Source organism: Balaenoptera borealis (genome assembly GCF_965194805.1).
Source record: "Balaenoptera borealis genome assembly, chromosome: 13".
NCBI lineage: Eukaryota > Metazoa > Chordata > Mammalia > Artiodactyla > Balaenopteridae > Balaenoptera > Balaenoptera borealis.
Window position 1 is genome coordinate 77,250,270 of NC_138870.1, and position 18,923 is coordinate 77,269,192.

The 18,923-nt window shown below is 34.5% G+C and overlaps 1 protein-coding gene across 1 annotated transcript in view; it reads right to left on the reverse strand.

Moving 5' to 3' along the window:
- The window catches only part of EPYC (epiphycan), a 71,080-nt gene that overhangs the window by 40,017 nt on the left and 12,140 nt on the right, over nucleotides 1-18,923 (reverse strand). Inside the window, exon 1 of the mRNA XM_082351412.1 lies at nucleotides 1-18,923. This exon is cut by the window's right edge and continues 12,140 nt beyond it. Coding sequence (XP_082207538.1) covers nucleotides 1-165 — 165 coding nt within the window. The 5' untranslated portion in view covers nucleotides 166-18,923.

Below are 18,923 nucleotides of genomic sequence, written 5' to 3' on the forward strand. Positions count from 1 at the left end.
CTCAGCTTGACCCATTGGTATGTTTTCATAGTTGTGTAGATTATCCAGGTCTTCTAAGGTGGCGTCGTAGGTTTCTGAGTCATAGTTGATGGATTCTAGAGTCGGGGCAGTCACAGCAGCACCCAAGACGACAAGTCCCAGCACGAGTCTCGCTAATGTTTTCATTTTTCAAACTTTCCTAATCATAAAATATTAAAACACATACATATTTAATTGATAATAACTTATGAATAGTTTGCACTAAATAGGAATGATAAATCACTGTCAATACTGAGAAACTCAAGCTGGTAGTTTTCTTTCCATGGATAATTTATAAACATAGCACATGAAATTGTGTGGCTTCCGAGGACTACTGATGCCAGATACTCAAATGAATTCACAAACCTATCCACATTTTTACGGTAGATATTGGAATTATGGTGAAATTGATTTTATTTTATAGAGAAACATGGAGAAAATGAGATGCAGAAAGATGGTGGTATACTTATTCACAAAAGCCTTCACATTATCTAAGAGTTTTACCACTTACTAAGCATTAAGATTCTTTCATCAACTCTGGGATGTAGGGATGATGATGATGATGGTGATAATCACTGTTAACTGTCACACCACTTTACAAATGAGGAAACCAAGACAGAGCTGGCTAGTAATACAGCTAGGACTGTTTCTTGTACCTTTAAGTCTAGGGCTTTTTCCAGACAAAATAATGAAAGTTTGGTTTTTTTTTTTTCTTCTTTGTTGCCTCTGGGTGTCATTAATACATACATAATTTAATATTTACACACATAAAATTAATATTTCATGCAATATTTTCAAAACTTGTCTTAACTAAATGGAGCAGACAAGAAAATTATTTTTTTCCTTTAGTCCTTAGTGTTTTATTTCAATCCTTAATGGCTATCTAAAGTTTAAACTCAGAATCAATAGGAATACATGTCTAAAAGTCACCATTTAGCAAGATTTCCTTAGAGGAGGATTTGCACCCACATGGGAGAGCAATCTTTTGTTTTGTAATTCTTTAATAAATGCTATTCTTAGTTTCCATGATAACATCGTGCTTTTGGGAGATTGAGTCAAGATCTTATAATTTTAATTATTTTAATTCTGTATGTACTCCTTTGCATACATTTTAGTTTAGAAAAAAATCTCTTATGTTTAACTTTAAACATTTAAATTAGGCCTATGAAAAGTGTTACCTAGTGATCATTCATTGAGGAAGCAAGGTATTTGTAAAATTTTTATCAAGCATGTCTAGTTTTAAAGGTTTTGTATTTTGGATACACTTCTTGGGTTTACTTTAAGAACAGTACATGTGGTGTTTGTACCTATGCACACATACAAAAAGGAATTCATGATAAATACTACTTTTAAACTTGAATGCACTGGCAGACAAACTGACCTTCAGTTACTTGAAAGAAAGTCTTTATGAAGCAGGTTTAGGCAGAAGGATATGAAATTCCTCTGAGAATAAGAAGTAGTACAAGGAGCTCCTTTTTATCCTTTCCTATGCTTTCTTCAAATAAATTTTTTATTCATACTGGATAAACTAAGCCTCTATTTTACTTGCCTTTGCAGAGGTCTTTGCAGGATCTCAGATTTGGAACAGTTTTATGCAATTATCAACAAAGTCCTACTTAATAAAACAGTGTGATTTGCAAATTTTTCAGAAGCCATTCTCCCATATTCAGATGGGAAGCATTAACAGTGGCCACCACTAACCTAAAAAATGTATATTTTCCTTGTACAGTTCTGGCAACTTTCATTGTTCAAAAAAATTATGCACTTGCTTATTCTTTTTCTCACTTCATACTCTATGTTTGATTATATATATCTGCATATTAGAGTTTACTTACATTTGACATATCCCCTAAAGCTATCATCAATAAGGCAGTCTGTGAACCTTAGAAATATGAAGAACACATATCCATGTGTAGTTTAAAAAAGCATGTTCCTTCCTTCGAATACTTACTTTAGTATTTAATGTAATGTCTTTGTTGAAACTTTAAACATATTGTCCGCTCTATACCATTTAATGACATTTTAATACATATACTTATATAAAAATTTAAAATATATAGCTTAAAAATACATTGTAAATGGAAAATTATAATCATCAGTATATTTTAAACACCTGAAATCTTATCATTTTCTTCTTTTGCATAATATTTCAATCAATAACAATCAATAGTGCCTGTCAATACTGGCAAAGAACGTGTTCCATGTCAGGGCACCTGACTTAAGGAATATATTGGAAACTACTATAATTTTATTGGCATCTAATTTTATTGTCATGGCTATTAAGATCAACTATTTTTCTGTATGTTATGAATTCCTAAGCTAATTGAGAATTTTGGATTTTCCAAGAATAATATAAATATAAAAAAAGTAAAATTAAACCCAACTGATTGAATCAAAGTTCACCACAAAATATTAAAGCAAGTTGAATTATTTTTTTTAAAGGTTATTATAGTAGGGAAAAAAGTGTATAACCTGAGAAGAAAGCAAGTGTAAAAACTTACCTTTGGCTCCTACTTGGTGAAATGGCACACAGTGACTGAGGACGCAGAACCAGTGGTGTTTGCCCCTGACCAATAGTTGTGAATTCTGGTCTGTGGGAGGTGGAATTTATAATACTCAATTTTCTGTTTGGAAAAGCTAACCATGGGAAATGCTTCTCAGTCTCTAAAAACTCCAAATTATTTTATAATCACTCAAATTAAGCAGTAGAATCCAAACTACAGAGTATATGAAGCTCTTGAAATTATGTTAAAGGAGGTATAATTGCAAATGTGTCACCTTAAAAATTTTAAATGGAAAAAGTTGGTTTTAACATATCTCATCTATAACCAATTCACCAATTAAGACATTAATGTAAACAGTGATACTATAGATGGATATTTCAGAAATGTTCTAATAAGAAATAATTTTCCCAAACCTTGCATATCTTGAATTGTTTTCTTCAATTTTCACTAATGTTAACTGAAGTTTAATAAATGTTGCAAAAACCTTACCTGTATAATGTTGGGTAAGTAAAAGCAAAAAATAAAACAAAACAAAACAGTTATTTTGATTGCTTGGAATGCTTTGAGAGCAATCAAACCATGAACCTCTTGCATGAATATTTATGAAAAATTATGCCCAGAAATAATGCATAAATATGATCTGAGTGTTTTGAAAAGAAGGCTCCTTTTCTTCTCTTTTATCTATCAGAGCCAAACACATCAAATTACATTAAAAAAAATTTTCTCCCGGAGTACAAGATTTGTTTTAGGCTTTTGGTACCTGACATGGTTTGTGAAACTGAGTTTTATTACAGGTATGGAGAGAAAATATATTTGTATTAAATCTCTGTTCTTCACTTCCACTCACACTGCAAAAGTTCTAGAGAAAGATAAAACTTGCATTTTGTATTCTGGTATGCGTTATGTAAATCTAGCTCTCACCTGTGCATCAGGAATCTTTCCTCGTGACCAGAGGTGAATAGCTTTACGTACTAGACTTTGGAAATAGGTTTGGTCCTGGACAAACTGATGGAGGAGATGGCGTGTCTTCGGAACTCTCTTCCCCTTTCTGCTTCCCTCCCATCTTTCCTCCCTCAGACTGCTTTGCCCATCTGTTCAGGGCACTCTCAGTCATTACTCCCATCATCTATACCTGCTTCCAAATAATTTGTTCTCAGTGTGAATTATTTTTCTTGGGACCAGCTTTACTTGTAATGGAAGCAGTGATACAAGGTAAAGTATGAAATCTACCAAGACCTCTCAAGCAGTAGAGAGGCCATCTTGGAGGCAGTGATTTCCTCCTGGCAGTCCTACTTGCTGGCAGTCTTACCACATCATGTAGAGGCTGCTTTCAGAAGCGTTTCTGGAAAGAGACGTGAATCTGAATTCCTACCCTGGCTCTGTTCAGCAGCAATGTCCCACACTGTGTGTTAGATGATTTTATATGTTGTTAATTTTTTTAACACATTCTCAATCAGAGTGATCATCGCTCTTTACAGAGGTTAAATTATCCAGTGTCACATGTGACACAAACAAAGAGAAAATCAATTGGGACAAGTTCCCAGATGTTACTGGGCCCATCTAAGGGATATCGGTGAACGTAAAAAGGCAGATATCTCTCAGTTACTTAGATTCGAAAGCTGCTTACCTGCCACTAGTTTTTCAGCTCTTTCAAATGCTTTAGAATAAAAATAGATGAATAAAATATCCATGAAAATATCTAATATTTCTTCCTCTTCCTGCATTATTTAATCTAGTACTTTGCACACATTGTCAGGTGACGGTGAGGTGGGATCTACCTAGTTCCTTGCTTTCTGGAAGGCTCTGGCTGACTTTGTAAGACTATTTCCAGAAATAACATTTGCACACTATCCTTTAACTATTGGTGTTTAAGTGATGTCTTCTATAGGCCTCAGAACACTCTGCACAAATGCAGTTTTTTCATGATAATTTAATAACCAAATTACTTGTCTTATATATAGAAGTAATACTATATACAGAATTAACATTAGATTAAGACAAGTACGAGTCTTAATATAGAATTGAAAGCAGAAATGATCATTTGTCAGTATTCTCTTCTTCCAAATTCTCTTTCCTTATAAAAATGGAGATTGTCATACTGAGTGAAGTAAGTCAGACACAGAAAGACAAATATCATATGATATCGCTTATATGTGGAATCTAAAAAACCAAAAAGGGTACAAATAAACTTATTTACAAAACAGAAGTAGAGTCACAGATGTAGAAAACAAACCTATGGTTAGCAGGGGATAAGGGGGAAGGGGAGGGATAAATTGAGAGATCGGGACTGACATATACACACTACTATATATAAAATAGATAACTGATAGGAACTTGCTGTATAGCATAGGGAACACTACTCATTACTCTGCAATGGCCTATATGGGAAAAGAATCTAAAAAAAAAAAAAAGTTTGGATATATGTGTAGGTATAACTGATTCACTTTGTTGTACACCTGAAACTAACACAACTTTGTAAATCAACTATACTCCAATAAAAATTTTTTAAAAAATGGACAATTTAAAAAATAATTTCTCTTATTCTTATTTGGACTCTCTCCAATATTTCAAAATCTGTTTTGAACGGTGGGAGCTCAAATTTGTAACCACCTCATGAGGCCCTAATCTCCGTTGAACAGTGAGGGAGGATTAATTACCAGTTCTAGCCTTTCATATCCCTGGTAAATGTCTTCTAGTTTCATGATAATTTTCTTAATAGAGCCTGAACTTTGTTATCAGACACCCTCGGGAGATCAGTTGTTATGACTAGTTGTATTATCTAGTAACAGAGGCCTTATGCCTTTATCCCTTTAAGTCCCCAAACATTTTACAAATCCTTTTGGCTACAACTCTCTACAAAATTAATTAAATGCCATCCTACTTGCTGAGACAGAATTAATTTTAAACAGAATGGTCTTCTGCTAATGAGTGCCTCCTCTCTGTTCTGTAACAGTGATGAGCAGAGAGGAGCAGTCACTCTGAGGACAGTCCACTGCGCTCTGCCTTTGTCCCCAGCCCCCAAAGGCCACATCAGTAAGACCTGCAGGACGGTATAGATATCCCACTCCACTGATTATAAGGAATAAAACCATTGCCTGAAATGATTAGCTACCCCACTATGAAGAATTCCCTTGTTGCCTCAGACACCTATTTATCAGCAGAAGTCCAAAGCTCCAAGTCTTCCAGCATCACCATAAACTCACATACGATGTGCTGCCTGTATTCCCTAATCTTACCCAGTCTCCTCTTCCAGAAACTTTCAAGCCTGATCCGCAACCCAGAAACTCTCCTTTGTCCTCAGTTTCTCTTGGAAAATTTCCCTTTGCTTTTCTTAATCTTAAAAGTATCTGGCTGTCTCCTGACAAAGGTTTTGCACTGCAGTCCTTTAAAGTAGTGGCTGTGTTTTCTTTTTCACTCACATAACTCAAAGAACACTCTACTGTTCCTCGCTCTACATTTTCACTTCCAAACAATTTCTTCTTTTTACTCTTTCAAAAAACTCCATCCATCCTGAAACTCATGACATCTGGTTTAATTACCTACAACCTCTTCCCTGTCCTCAACTGCTGGACCTCCTAGTCGAGCCTCTTCTTGTCAATGACTTTTGCTCCTGGCTCACTCATACTCTCTACTGATACCTGGTCATCATGTCCGGTGATGTGCTTCCATGTGCATAATCTACATACCGTGGTGGCCTAGGAGTTGCCTTATCTCCTGATGTGTAGTAAAGTTACCCACTATTATTGTCATACCCTCCAGCTTATTATCACCAGGCATTATATAACCCTACTACTGGGGTATTGTTATCATTTTTCCTTTCGCCTCATGAGAACTTCATTCCACAGACTCCATCTCTTTTTCACTGTTTATTAAATCTCCTATCTTCAGATCCTTCCTTAACTTTAGTTTTGATGGACCATTATCATAATTACTCCCTTTCAAGCACTTTCTGCTTTCCTTCTTTTTTTCCTTTTATCATACTCATTTATGAAGACTTAAATTTCAGTTGAACACAACACCCAACTCTCTTCTCTCCTGCATCTGAGCAGCTGTATATTCCTAGTAAAAATCATGTACAACAATTGGTGTTACTTTAAATTCTCAAAGATAAGCGTCAACCCTAGCCAGCAGATCTGCTGTGTTTCTGATGTTGATTCCCTTTCCAACACTCTAAGATGACTACATTATAACATTTTGTTTGTCCTTAAAGTCTTATATTCCTTTTCTCCTCACGGAACATCAACAGAGTGATGGTAGAAGTCATCAGAGAAGTGTTCAATTAACTTTCCACTATAAAATCCACCTGCACTTGTATGTGTCTTCTTTGTTTTCCCTTCTGTGACAGTGCAAGAATTTAAAAGTAAATTCCCCCAATTATGCCCAGGATCTAATTCCCTTTCCTCTTCTCAAGGTCTACACTTCTTTAATTATCTCCTCCCCCTCAGTATCTCCCCTCCCTACTAGGTCAATTCTATGTACAGACGTACATGGTCTGTGCACAGTCAGGCAGACATTCTATGTAACACAAGTGAACTGAATGAAAATACAAACATGGGTACAGTAGTAGCTGTGAGAACACATGCCATTTCTAAAATAAAATTCAAAATCAAATTATTTTAAAACACTCCAGAGTCCAAAAATGTATCTACAGACTTGAGTCATCCTATAAATTCTTCAATTACGACTTCAGATATTATGTCTTATCTTTAAAAAATAATGTCTCTTAGACTCCACATTTTCCTCCTCCTACTATCCCATTTTATGACCCCTTTTATGGAAAAAATTCTCAAAAAATGTGGTATGCATTTGCTATTTCTTCTTGCTCTGTTCCCATTCACTCTTCATTGTACTGCAGTTTGGGGTTCTGTATGGGTAGTTTTCTGGCTTTGCCTTTACTGCTGTCCTGGCAGCCCACCTTGGCTTCCATACCTCATTGGCTATACCTTCTCAATTCCTTTCTCAGCCATCTCTTTCTCTACCGGGCCTATAAATGTTGGAGTACCTCAGGTTTTAGTCTTTGGGTGACTTCGTCTGTTTCCACTCTAAAATTACAACAAAAACAAAAGTAATTTTAATAACTACCATTTTGAATGCTCACTATGTGCCTGGCATTTTTTTATCATCCTCACTTATTGGAGAGGTAACCAAGGTCCAGGGAGATTAAATGACTTCAGCTAGTAAGAGGCAGAGCCAAAATCAGAGCTGAAGCCATCTGGCAGCAAAGCCCAAGTTCTTAACCACAACACTGAACCACCGCCTTATGTTTAAATTTCCCAGCATTACATCTCCAGTCTGCACAGTTCACTCTGAGCTGCTGACTCTTTTATGCCATTGACTACTTAGAACTTGACATCTTCACTTGGATGTCTAATTGGAAAATCACAATATGCCTGAAATAATGACCTTTGGATCCCCCCTAAACTGTGTTCCTCTACTCTGCATCTTATTAAATGATATCACATCTCTCTAGTTGACTCCAGCCTAAAACTTACAATTATTGTAGATTTCTTCCATTTCCTTAATGTGTCTCTCCCATCCAATCTATCGAAGAGATCAGTTCTACTTAAAATATATTTTATTCCACCATCCTCTCTCCCATGGACTACCAAAAAAGCATACTTCTGGGTCTCCTTGCTTCCTCTTTTGTGCTTCTATCATTTACTCTCCAAAGACCAGCAAGAGGTCATTTAAAATGTAAATATATAAAACTCCACGTTTTTTCATTGAAAACATTCAGTAGCTTTATATTTCTCTTTGAACAAAATCTAAACTCCTGAGCCATGTCCTGGAAAGCTCCCCATCAGCTGGGGCCTACCTACTTCTCTAAGCTTAGATCAAACACCTCTCCCTCAGTCACTCTGCTGCAGTCATATGGATGACCTTTCTGTTCTTGAATCACACCCAATCATTGTTTCTTCTAAGTATTGCACTTAATATCGTTGCCCCTCATTTTAGAATGACTGGCTCACTTTTTAAATAGTTTACATTTCTGCATAAATGTCACTTCAAAGGGCCTTTCCCTGTCCTCCTCACCATCGAAACAGACCCACTTCCTTCATGGGAAAAGAAGGTGATCCCTCACCACAGTTGTTTTTCATAGCACTTGCTACAACCTGTTATTATATTTTTCTGTTCTTATATATGTCTCTCTCAGGTGAATACAAACTCCACATTGCATTGTCTTTACTGGTCATATTCACAGTTGCATCCTTCATGTCTAAAGTAGTCCTTGGCCCACAATTTTTGTGCAGTATTTTTTGAATGAATCAATCAATTAATGATTGACTGTATGAATCAAGTGCAAAGTAATTCAAAATAATAAACAATCACTTAATAAACTGTAATGATTTCCTTGGGCTATTCTAAGATATATAGGATTACTTCCACTTATGATAACTGGTTCTTGGTTAGCATGCTAAATTCATTTCTTTCTCTGTTTTTTTTTTTTCTTTTTTATTGCATTTTTCTGTTCTAGCTAACTGCCAATCTGTCTAGTTGGTGACACTTTTCAAGCCGTTGCTCATGGGCCTCATGGAGCAAGGCTTTATGTTTATTTGCTAAAGACTTTCTTGTGTTACATACGAAGATATATAGTACAGACTTTTGATGAGAATCTGAGAGAGTTCCATACCACTTAAGACTGCTGGATAGAAGTATAGACAACTCCAAATCAAACTGACTTAGAAAAAAGGTAATTGGGGACTTCCATGGTGGCACAGTGGTTAAGAATCCGCCTGCCAGTGAAGGGGACACGGTTCAAGCGCTGGTCTGGGAAGATCCCACATGCCACGGAGCAACTAAGCCACGTGCCACAGCTACTGAAGCCTGTGCGTCTAGAGCTGTGCTCTGCAACAGGAGAAGCCACCGCAATGAGAAGCCCACGCACCGCAGCACAGAGTAGCCCCTGCTCGCCGCAACTAGAGAAAGCCTGCGAGCAGCAATGAAGACAGAACGCAGCCAAAAATAAATAAATAAATAAATTTATTTTAAAAAAAAGAAAACAGGTAATTGACCCAAGTAACTGAAAAGTACAAGTTTCTCTCTTTCCAGAGCACTTCCTTTTGGTTGATGTCATAATTGGTGGTCTTCCACATGGAGGTGTGGCTACATCTGCTCCATATCTTATATCTTTTTAGGTTAAAATCAAATGAGAAAGTGGCATTTTTTTATTCTCATAACCCAAGAAAATATTTCCATTTGTGCTATTGATTCTGATCAACTCATAGGCTCATCACTTAAAAAACAAACACCAAAAAAATAACAATAGATTTGGGAGAATTTGGTGTCTATTTGGTTGAATCTGTACCTCATTTGAGGCTCTGCTTAAATGTTACCTTTCAGTTACTCCTTTCCTGACCACTCCATATAAAAGAGCACCAAATTCTTCATAACGCTTACAACTATATGACAATGCATAAATTATTAATTTATTTTCTCCACCAGAATGTTATCTCCACAAAACATGGTTTATCTGTTATGTTTATTGCTGTACTTCTAGTACATTGCACATATTAGGCATTCAATAAATATTTGTTGAATAAATCAATGAACTGACTTGGACCTTTGGCCAAATGCTTTCTCCTTGAGCTTGCAACAGACTGAAAAGGGAGTGAAGAGTAGTTCCCAGGAAAAACTAGTGAAAGGAGGGTGAATTAGTCATGAGTCGCAAAGTCTTTTAACTTTTGTGCATTGACTTTCTGAAATCTATTTTGGCTGTTTCTTTTGCTAAATTTCTGATTCTTATCTGTCTTGCAAATGAATTGGATGTAAGATATATACAAATCATTGATGAACAAGATGTTATGGTAGTATCATTAAATCTCTGCTTCATGCATAGTTTATGGTATACTATATTTTCCTTGTCATTTTCACATTACTCATGCTTAATCAGTAAAAATTAAAATAACAATTTTAGATACTGTTAATGCTTATTTTATCATAATTGAGACTCTGAATTGTTACATTTTACTTGTCTTTTTTATGTTGAATTTTTATAAAAAGCTTATTATTTTGGTAGAAATTATACATATTCATCATTATGAAAATTCAAGGACTATAAGTTTTGAGAAAAAGGCAAAATAATCATCCACATGCTTACCACCCAAAATGTTATTATCTCTGCATATTTACAGATAAAAAGGGATGAAAGAGGTAGGTGTAAATAATATTACAAGATATAATACTATGATATAATATATTTTATTTAAAATATTTAACTTTACTTATATTTAATATGAGAAAAATTTACTGAACTTTAATTTAAGGAATTGGTAAAAGTTTGATAGACATTTTATCCAGAAAATATCCAAAATTATCCATTTAAAGATTAAAAATTATGAAAGTTATTGGGTTAAATCTTTTAAAAATATTTCTAGTTTATATGCACTCATTTACATTTGTACTTTTCACTTTCCAATTTTGTTATATTTTACTTATCAGAGATTGATAATTTTTCTTTTTGTCTGAATACACGTTTGCTTGCTTTAGCTAACATATTTTGAGGGGTTCTAATGTCTCCTTCACTTTTATTTACATATTATAACACATTTAATCTTCACAACGGTCTCCTGAAATCTTTCTTATTATTAATTTGCCCAAGATTATACACCTAAAATGCATCAGAGTTGAAACTATAGTATAAGAATCTGGATCCAGACCAATTATTTGTCCCATTATACAATTATGTGTCTTATGTTTGACCTTAGATATATACACAATAGTATTTAATACCAATGACCTATTCTTTTTTTTTCACATCTGCTTTAGTTTTGAATGTACAATTTTGATACAACTCTTTTTAAGCTATATTCCTTTCCATCCCTTATGTGCTATGTTCCCTGAGTCCTTGTGTTTTTTAAAATGTCTGTGAACTTTTTACTCTAAGGACAAATAGTTTGGTGGGATATTCTTAGGTAACATTTTTCTTAGAACATTGAGACATGGCTTCATTGTCTTCTTGCACTAAAGGTTGCAGTGGAAAAGTCTGAAACCAGCCTAATTATTTTCCACTGCTTAGGTCACTTACTTTTCCTCTCTGGAGGCTCACAAGATGTTTTCTAAACTTTGAACCTTGTAACATCACAAATGATGGTTTGCCCTTTACAGTTTCATATCAATCTTTCCAGAAGAAGAAGGTCCATTTTTCACTTGCAGGTTAACTACTATTGTTAATTTCAGGACAAATCTCTTCTTTTGTACCTTTGAATTTTTATTTCTGTTTAATTCACTGTAATCATTTTTCTGGAATAATAATTATGTTGTATTGAAACTCATTTTGCTTTGTTCCATCACCATCATTTTTCACTCAGTCAATTTGTTTATTATTTCACTCTTTTTGTATATTTTCTTAACTCTGCCACTATTCTAGAGATTTTAGTAAATATTTAAAAGTATGCCCAAAGGAAACTTAACAACACCCTCCATAGGAAGGTACTCTACCCTACCTGACTTGAGAAAAGGGCAATCAAACATATCCAGGCCCTGCTAGACTTGTCTCTCATAAAGAATGAGAAAAAAAGGCTAAGGAATGTTCTGAAGATCACATCCCAGGGACTATTAAAAATCTGATATTTAATTATAAGAATATAGAATTCTTACCCTTCCCAGCACCTTACTGCCACACCAACAGGGCATCAATATAAAAACAGATTACAAGTGAGAGTCACAGACTCTATTTAAGAAGTTCCAAGGGAAACCCAAAGGCAACAGGAGGAAAACAGTCTGACAAGGAAACTAGAGAAAATTGAAGCTTCTGGCGCCTACAGTTATGTCAAACTTTAAACACAACCCAACTCTTAGCCAGATTAACATAAAGCCTCACACTAAAAGCTTAATTACCTCAGTGCCTATTAACCAATCCATCGTGTCCAGCTTTCAACAAAAAATTACAAGGCATTCTAAAGACAAAACAAACAAACAGTCTGAAGAGACAAAGCAAACAAAGTAACAACACAACTAAGATATGGCATGAATTTTGAAATTATCAGATAGAGAATTTAACACAATTATGTTTAAGATGTTAAAGACTCTATTGGAAAAAGTAGACAACTTTCAAGAACAGATGGGTAATGTAAGCAGAGGGATAGAAACTCCAAGAAAGTCAAAAGGAAATTCTGGAAATCACAGACACTGTAATAGAAATGAAGAATGCTTTTGATGGCCTCATCAGTAGACTAAACATGGCAAAGGAAATAATAAGTGAGCCTGAAGATATGCCAATAGAAACTGCCAAAAGTGAAATGCAAAAAGTAAAAAAAAAGAAAAAAAAAATTAAAGAAATGGAATATCCAAGAAATGTGGGAAAATGACAAAACGTGTACCATGTGTATAATAGAAACGTGAGAAAGAAAAGGACGACGGGCAGGAGCAGAAGAAATATTTGAAGTACTCATAATAGAATTTTCCAAAATTATTTATAGACACCAAAGTATAGATTCAGAAAACTTAGAGAACAACAAGCAGGATAAATACCAAAACAACTACACCTAGGCATATCATATGCAAACACCAGAAAACCAAAGACAAAGAGGAAATCTTGAAAAAATTATTATGTGGTAGAGGAAACTTATCTTTAGAGGAATAAGAATAAGAATTACATTGGACTTCTAGTCAGAAACAATGCAAGCAAGAAGAGAATGGAGTGAAATGTTTAAAGTGTTGAGGGGAAAAAAACTCCCAAATCCTAATGTATTATGTATTCGTTTAACATACTTTCAAAAGTGAAGGAGAAATACTCTTAGACAAATGTAAACTGAGGAAATCTGTTGCCAGCAGATCTTCCTTGCAAGAAATGTTAAAAGAAGTCTAGAGAGAAGAATGATATAGGTCAGAAACTTAGATCTACATCAAGAAAGGAAGAGCATAAGGGAAGGAATAAATGATGATAAAATAAAACCTTTTCTCTTATTCTTAGTTTAATAATTGTTTAAATAATCATAGCAATAATGTTTTAGGTGATTATAGCATATGGACAAATAAATAACAGCAATGTTATAAAGGATGGAAGGAAGAGGTTGGGAATACTCTGTTTATAGCAGTTTTATTTATGATCACCAAAAACTGGACGGAATCAAGGTATCCTTCAAAGGTGAATGAATATACAGTGGTATGTCCACACAATGGAGCATTCCTAAAAGAGTTTTTTTAAATGAGCTATCAAACCATAAAACAACTTGTAAGAAATTTGAATACATGTTACTAAGTGAAAGAAGCCAATCTTAAAAGTCTACATATTGTATGATTCCAACCATATGACATTCTGGAAAAGGGAAACTATGGAGACAGTAAAAAGATCTGTGGTTGCCAGGGGTGTAGAGGGAGTGAGTAGGGATTAAGAGGTGAGGCAGAGTGAATTATTAGGGCAGGGAAAGTAATCTGTATGATACTGTAATGGTAGATACCTGACATTATGCATTTGTCAAAACCTATAGCACTGTACATCACAAGTGGCAAACCTTAATATAAACTATGGAATTTAGTTAATAATAATGTATTAATATTGGTTCATTTATTATAACAAATGTTCCACGTTAACACAAGATATTAATAATAGAGGAAATATGTGCAGGGGATGGGAGAGAGTAACATGAAAATCTCTGTACCATCTGTTCAATTTTTCTGTAAATCCAAAACTCTTCTAAAAAAATTAAATATCCAGTCTTTTCATTTCACACCAATAAAAAGATTAATATATTAATGTACTCCCTAATTTGCCTTATTTTTTATGTGCCTATTATATATCAGGCACAGTACTTGGGGTATATGGCTTTACAGAATTCTCCTAATGTAGAAAGAACCTAGACTAAATATACATATTATACCAGATTAAAGATTGACCACATTTCATAATGAAGTGAATATTATTATGGGTACTACCTCTCCCACTGTTGCTACTTTAATTATGGATGTGTTCCTACATTAATCTTCAGGGATAACCCACACACTGTGTACATTATATACCTATTTGAGAAATTTTGTCTCCTTTAGCAAATATTTGCTAAAGGAAAACATTTGAAATCAAAAGAGGCTTTTATCAGAGCAGGAAACTGTATCACACAGTACATTTATGATGTTCTTACTAGAAAATATTTTCTGACGTCTAACTTTTAAGGTCTGCACAGCCATATAAATGCCAGCAATCTTAACACTTCATTCCCAAGTTTTCTAAGTCTGATGTTTGTTGGCTCTGTTACAATTAATATCTAGTATTCTCTTGGCTGAAGTTACTTTGTGTTGTCTAACTTGGTTAAATCACTTCTTCTGGATTGAATAAGTTAATTCATGTACTTGTTTACTAGATATTATGTTTTTCATCTTGGCCTTCACGGCGGGTGTAGGTGAGTAGGCTTTTTGCTTCAAGCTTGATTCTGATCCCAAAATATCATCCAATTTTCACTCTTTCTGTTTCAAACGTTGATTTTACTCTGGTGTTTGCCGCTTCAGATAGCATTCAATACAGGTTTTATAAGTTGCTACTAAGATTTTCTCTCCTATTCTCACAGGTTCCCCAGTTATAATCATTCTTTAGACTTTGTTTTTTAATTATTTAATACCAAAATCATTAACAAAAAGATAGATAATAAAAAAGAAAACAAATATACCTAAGAAAGAGAGCTAGAATGGGGTTTTAGGAAGTTTATTAATAATTGATGAAAAATTTTAAAAGCAACTGTATAGTATACTAGGTGGTATGGACACCAAACCTAAAGATTTAATTCTACTTAGTCATTTTTATTATGATTTAAAATACCAAGTAAATGCCTCAAAGAATCATAAATGCTTCTCTTTACAAGAGAAAGTATAGACAAACTGTTTACAACAACTAAGGAACTTTTCCATTTGAAGGACTACTAAATTTATATTTCTAATTAATGCATTGGTCTGAGTTTCTTTAAGTTGTCTACAGTGCATTGTTTTACACCGGAGTTACTAAGATAACCCTCTGATAATACGGTTGATATCCAAAATGAAGCAATGACTCTTTCTTATGCTTAGAATTAAATAGAAAAACACAAATATAGCTGAAATGTGTTTTCTGATATGGTCTAGTGCCTTTCCAACTTGATCTTATCCTGCTGTGTTCCTTGCTCATCAAAGATTCAGCCACATCAGTCCTCTGCCTCCAGTACACCAAGTTCATTCCCACTTCAAGTGCTTCTTCTTCTTCTCCATAGCATCCTGCTTTATTTTACCATACTTCTTACCAAATATTTTGTGTTCATGTACTATCAAATTTAACTTCCACAAAACTGAAATGAGGTAAATATTGTTATGGGTACTAACTACCTCTCCCACTGTTACTACTTTAATGGGGGCAAAAATTATTTTCCCACCTTTGGATACCCATTATCTAGCTCTTTCTCTGGAACAAAGGAGGGCTCCAATCAATGTTTGTTGAATCAATAAGATATAATTTCAATATTTAAATTGTAAGGCTCTTCAGGCCATTCAGCTTTATTGAGTCGAATTAGTATAGAAATACAATACTAATACAAATTAGTACAGAAATACATAGGATCCACGTAAAGACCACCTGGATCACTGTTTCCTCATATGGTCAAAGTGTCTATTTTGGAAACAGTACTTGGTACTGGTGATTATTCAGTACATCTTGTGTCAGTCCTTGAGCTGACACTTGGTTGAAAGACGCACCATTCTAGCCACTCAGTGGGTAATTACTGTTGGGTTTTCCTAACTTTTCTTCTACTCACTCTTTCATAAGAGCCCTTTTTCATTCAAGAAGTCTTTCTTCAGTCATGATATGCCAGTCACCCAAAAGTCATAGGGAATAAAAATTAATAAACATGATAAACTTTAGAGCTGGAGAGGTTGACAGGAGGCAGTAGAGAGACTATGATACCAATTCTTCACTCTGCCTATGCACATCTAGACCACATTCTATGTAAATACTCATACATACACACATGCACACACACACACACACACACAAAGACTGGAGGGAAATATACCAAGTTATAGATGTTTGTCTATATGGTTTAAAATTACAGACAATACCATTTTTTCTTTATCTTTTATACAACTTTCATTTTTCAAAATTATCATTTAAGTTGAAGAAGTGTTATCTGTCGTTAACCTCCATCAGCTCTGAGCAAAATGTCAATTGAACTATGCTACCTGGAAAAGTCAAAGCTCTTTAATCAGTTTTTATGATTATAATTTGTTATAGTATTCTTATAAAAGTTAAAGTAAAATCTCTGGCAATAATTAATTATTTTGCCAATATTACTGATTATTATATCAATAGCAAATGTTACATTTTACTCTCCTGTTTGGTTAACTCTGTAATTATATCTCTCAACTACTAGTGAGTGTTGCCAGATCTAGGAAATAAAAATACAGCAAACACAGTGAAATTTGAACTTCAAGTGAGTGACATGTTTTAAAGGTATAAGTATGTCTTGTGCAATATTTGAGACATATTTATACTCAAAAAGTCATTTATTATTTACTTGAAATTTAAATTAACTGAGTGTCCTGTATTTTATGGTCAACTCTAATTAGTTCAGAACTTGAGCGAGAAAAAGTAAGAGTGGATCTCTTCAAACCCAGCAAGTCACTGCAAAGATCCCACATAGAACCTCAAAATCTCTAAAATGACAGGGAATTTAAAGGTCTTCTAGGAATGTAAAATGTACAATATGTAAACGCCTCTCGTGGGGTATTCAAATGAGGTTTCATTGAAGGCAATCAAGAAGAATTTGGGAGCAAGTGTGTGGAGCCTGGGGGCAGTGGGAATGGGCCAAGGGAAGTTTATTTATCGTTTGAAATCTAAGGTGATATCCTTGAAGTTGCCTGAAATCTTAACATCATGTAGAGTTTCAAAGCAGCGTGTAGGATTTCTGAAAGTATGCATGAAAAAATGCCTTTGATTTATAATGACCAGCATGAGTCAGCATGTAACATAAGATGGTGCCATTTATGGGTTCTGTTATAACAGTCTAATTTAAGCAGGTTTTTAACCAACACCTTTCCTTGTCAGCAATGTACATGATGCAAGTTAGGGGAGGTGCAAATGCCCTCTATATCAGTCAGGATTCTCCAGAGAAGCAGAACCAATAGAATCTATGTATATTCTATAGAGATTCATTTTAAGGGATTAGCTGAAACAATTGTGAGGGCTTGGCAAGCCCAGAATTCCTAGGGCAGGCCAGCAAGCTGGAAATTCAGGCAGTAGTTAAGGCAGCCTTGAATCTGAAATTTATAGGGGAGAATGAAAGTTGAAATCTGAGGCAGGATTTCTATATTAGAATCTTGAAGCCAAATTTCTTCTTCCCCTCAAAACCTTAGTTTTTCCTCTACAGGCCTTCAACTGATTGGGGAGCCCGTCCACATAATCAAGGGTAATCTTTTTGACTTAAAATCAACTGACTATCGATCTTAATCACATCTACAAAATACCTTCACAGCAACATCTAGACTAGTGTTTGACCAAACAACTGGGCACGTTGGCCTAGACAAGTTGACACACAAAATTAACTATCACACTACCTTATAACTGATATTTATTTACAGGTTTCAGAGCATTTTATTCCTAATGCAAGGTAAAGAACCTTGGCTCTGGAGTTAGATGGCCTGGTAATGTCATGCTTAAATATATGAATCAATACGGTATTTTCCAAACTTCCCTTATTCTCAGACTACTCAAATGAATTTTGTTATATCCCTATGAACCCATCAAGTTTTAAATATAAAAACTTAATATTTTTTCAAATCAAATGCAACTTGATTTCTTTAAAAGTTTAGCCTCATACCATCTCATGATTTCTGTGAAATCATGTTTTTGTTATTGTTGTGTGCATATCACATTAAAAATAAATTTTAAAACTCCCTATGTAAACTGCCAAAATATGTATCTCATAAACCACTTGAAAGTGTATCATGCTTTGGGGAAAAATTAGTTTTATGTAGGTACAAATATAGCTTTTAAAAAGATATTTATGTTTGGGATTGACATGTACACACTGCTATATTTAAAATGGATAACCAACGAGGACCTACTATACAGCACAGGGAACAAGGACCTACTGTGTAGCACAGGGGACTCTGCTCAATATTATGTAACAACCTAAATGGGAAAATGTATAACTGAATCACTTTGCTGTACACCTGAAACTATCTCAATGTTGTTAATCAACTGAACTCCAATATAAAATAAAAACTTGAAAAAAAAGATGTTTCCTGGACTCCTATTGCTTCAACAAATATTTATGAATTATGATGTCAGGAGTTGTTCTACGCACTGCAGATACAGAAACAATCTAGGCAGTCAAAACTGCTGCTTTTGTTGAGTCTACTGTCAGGTGGCGGTGACAAACAAATAAAAAGAAAAAATAAATAAATTTTAAATAATGATATGTGTTACAAAGGAAATAAAACAGGTTA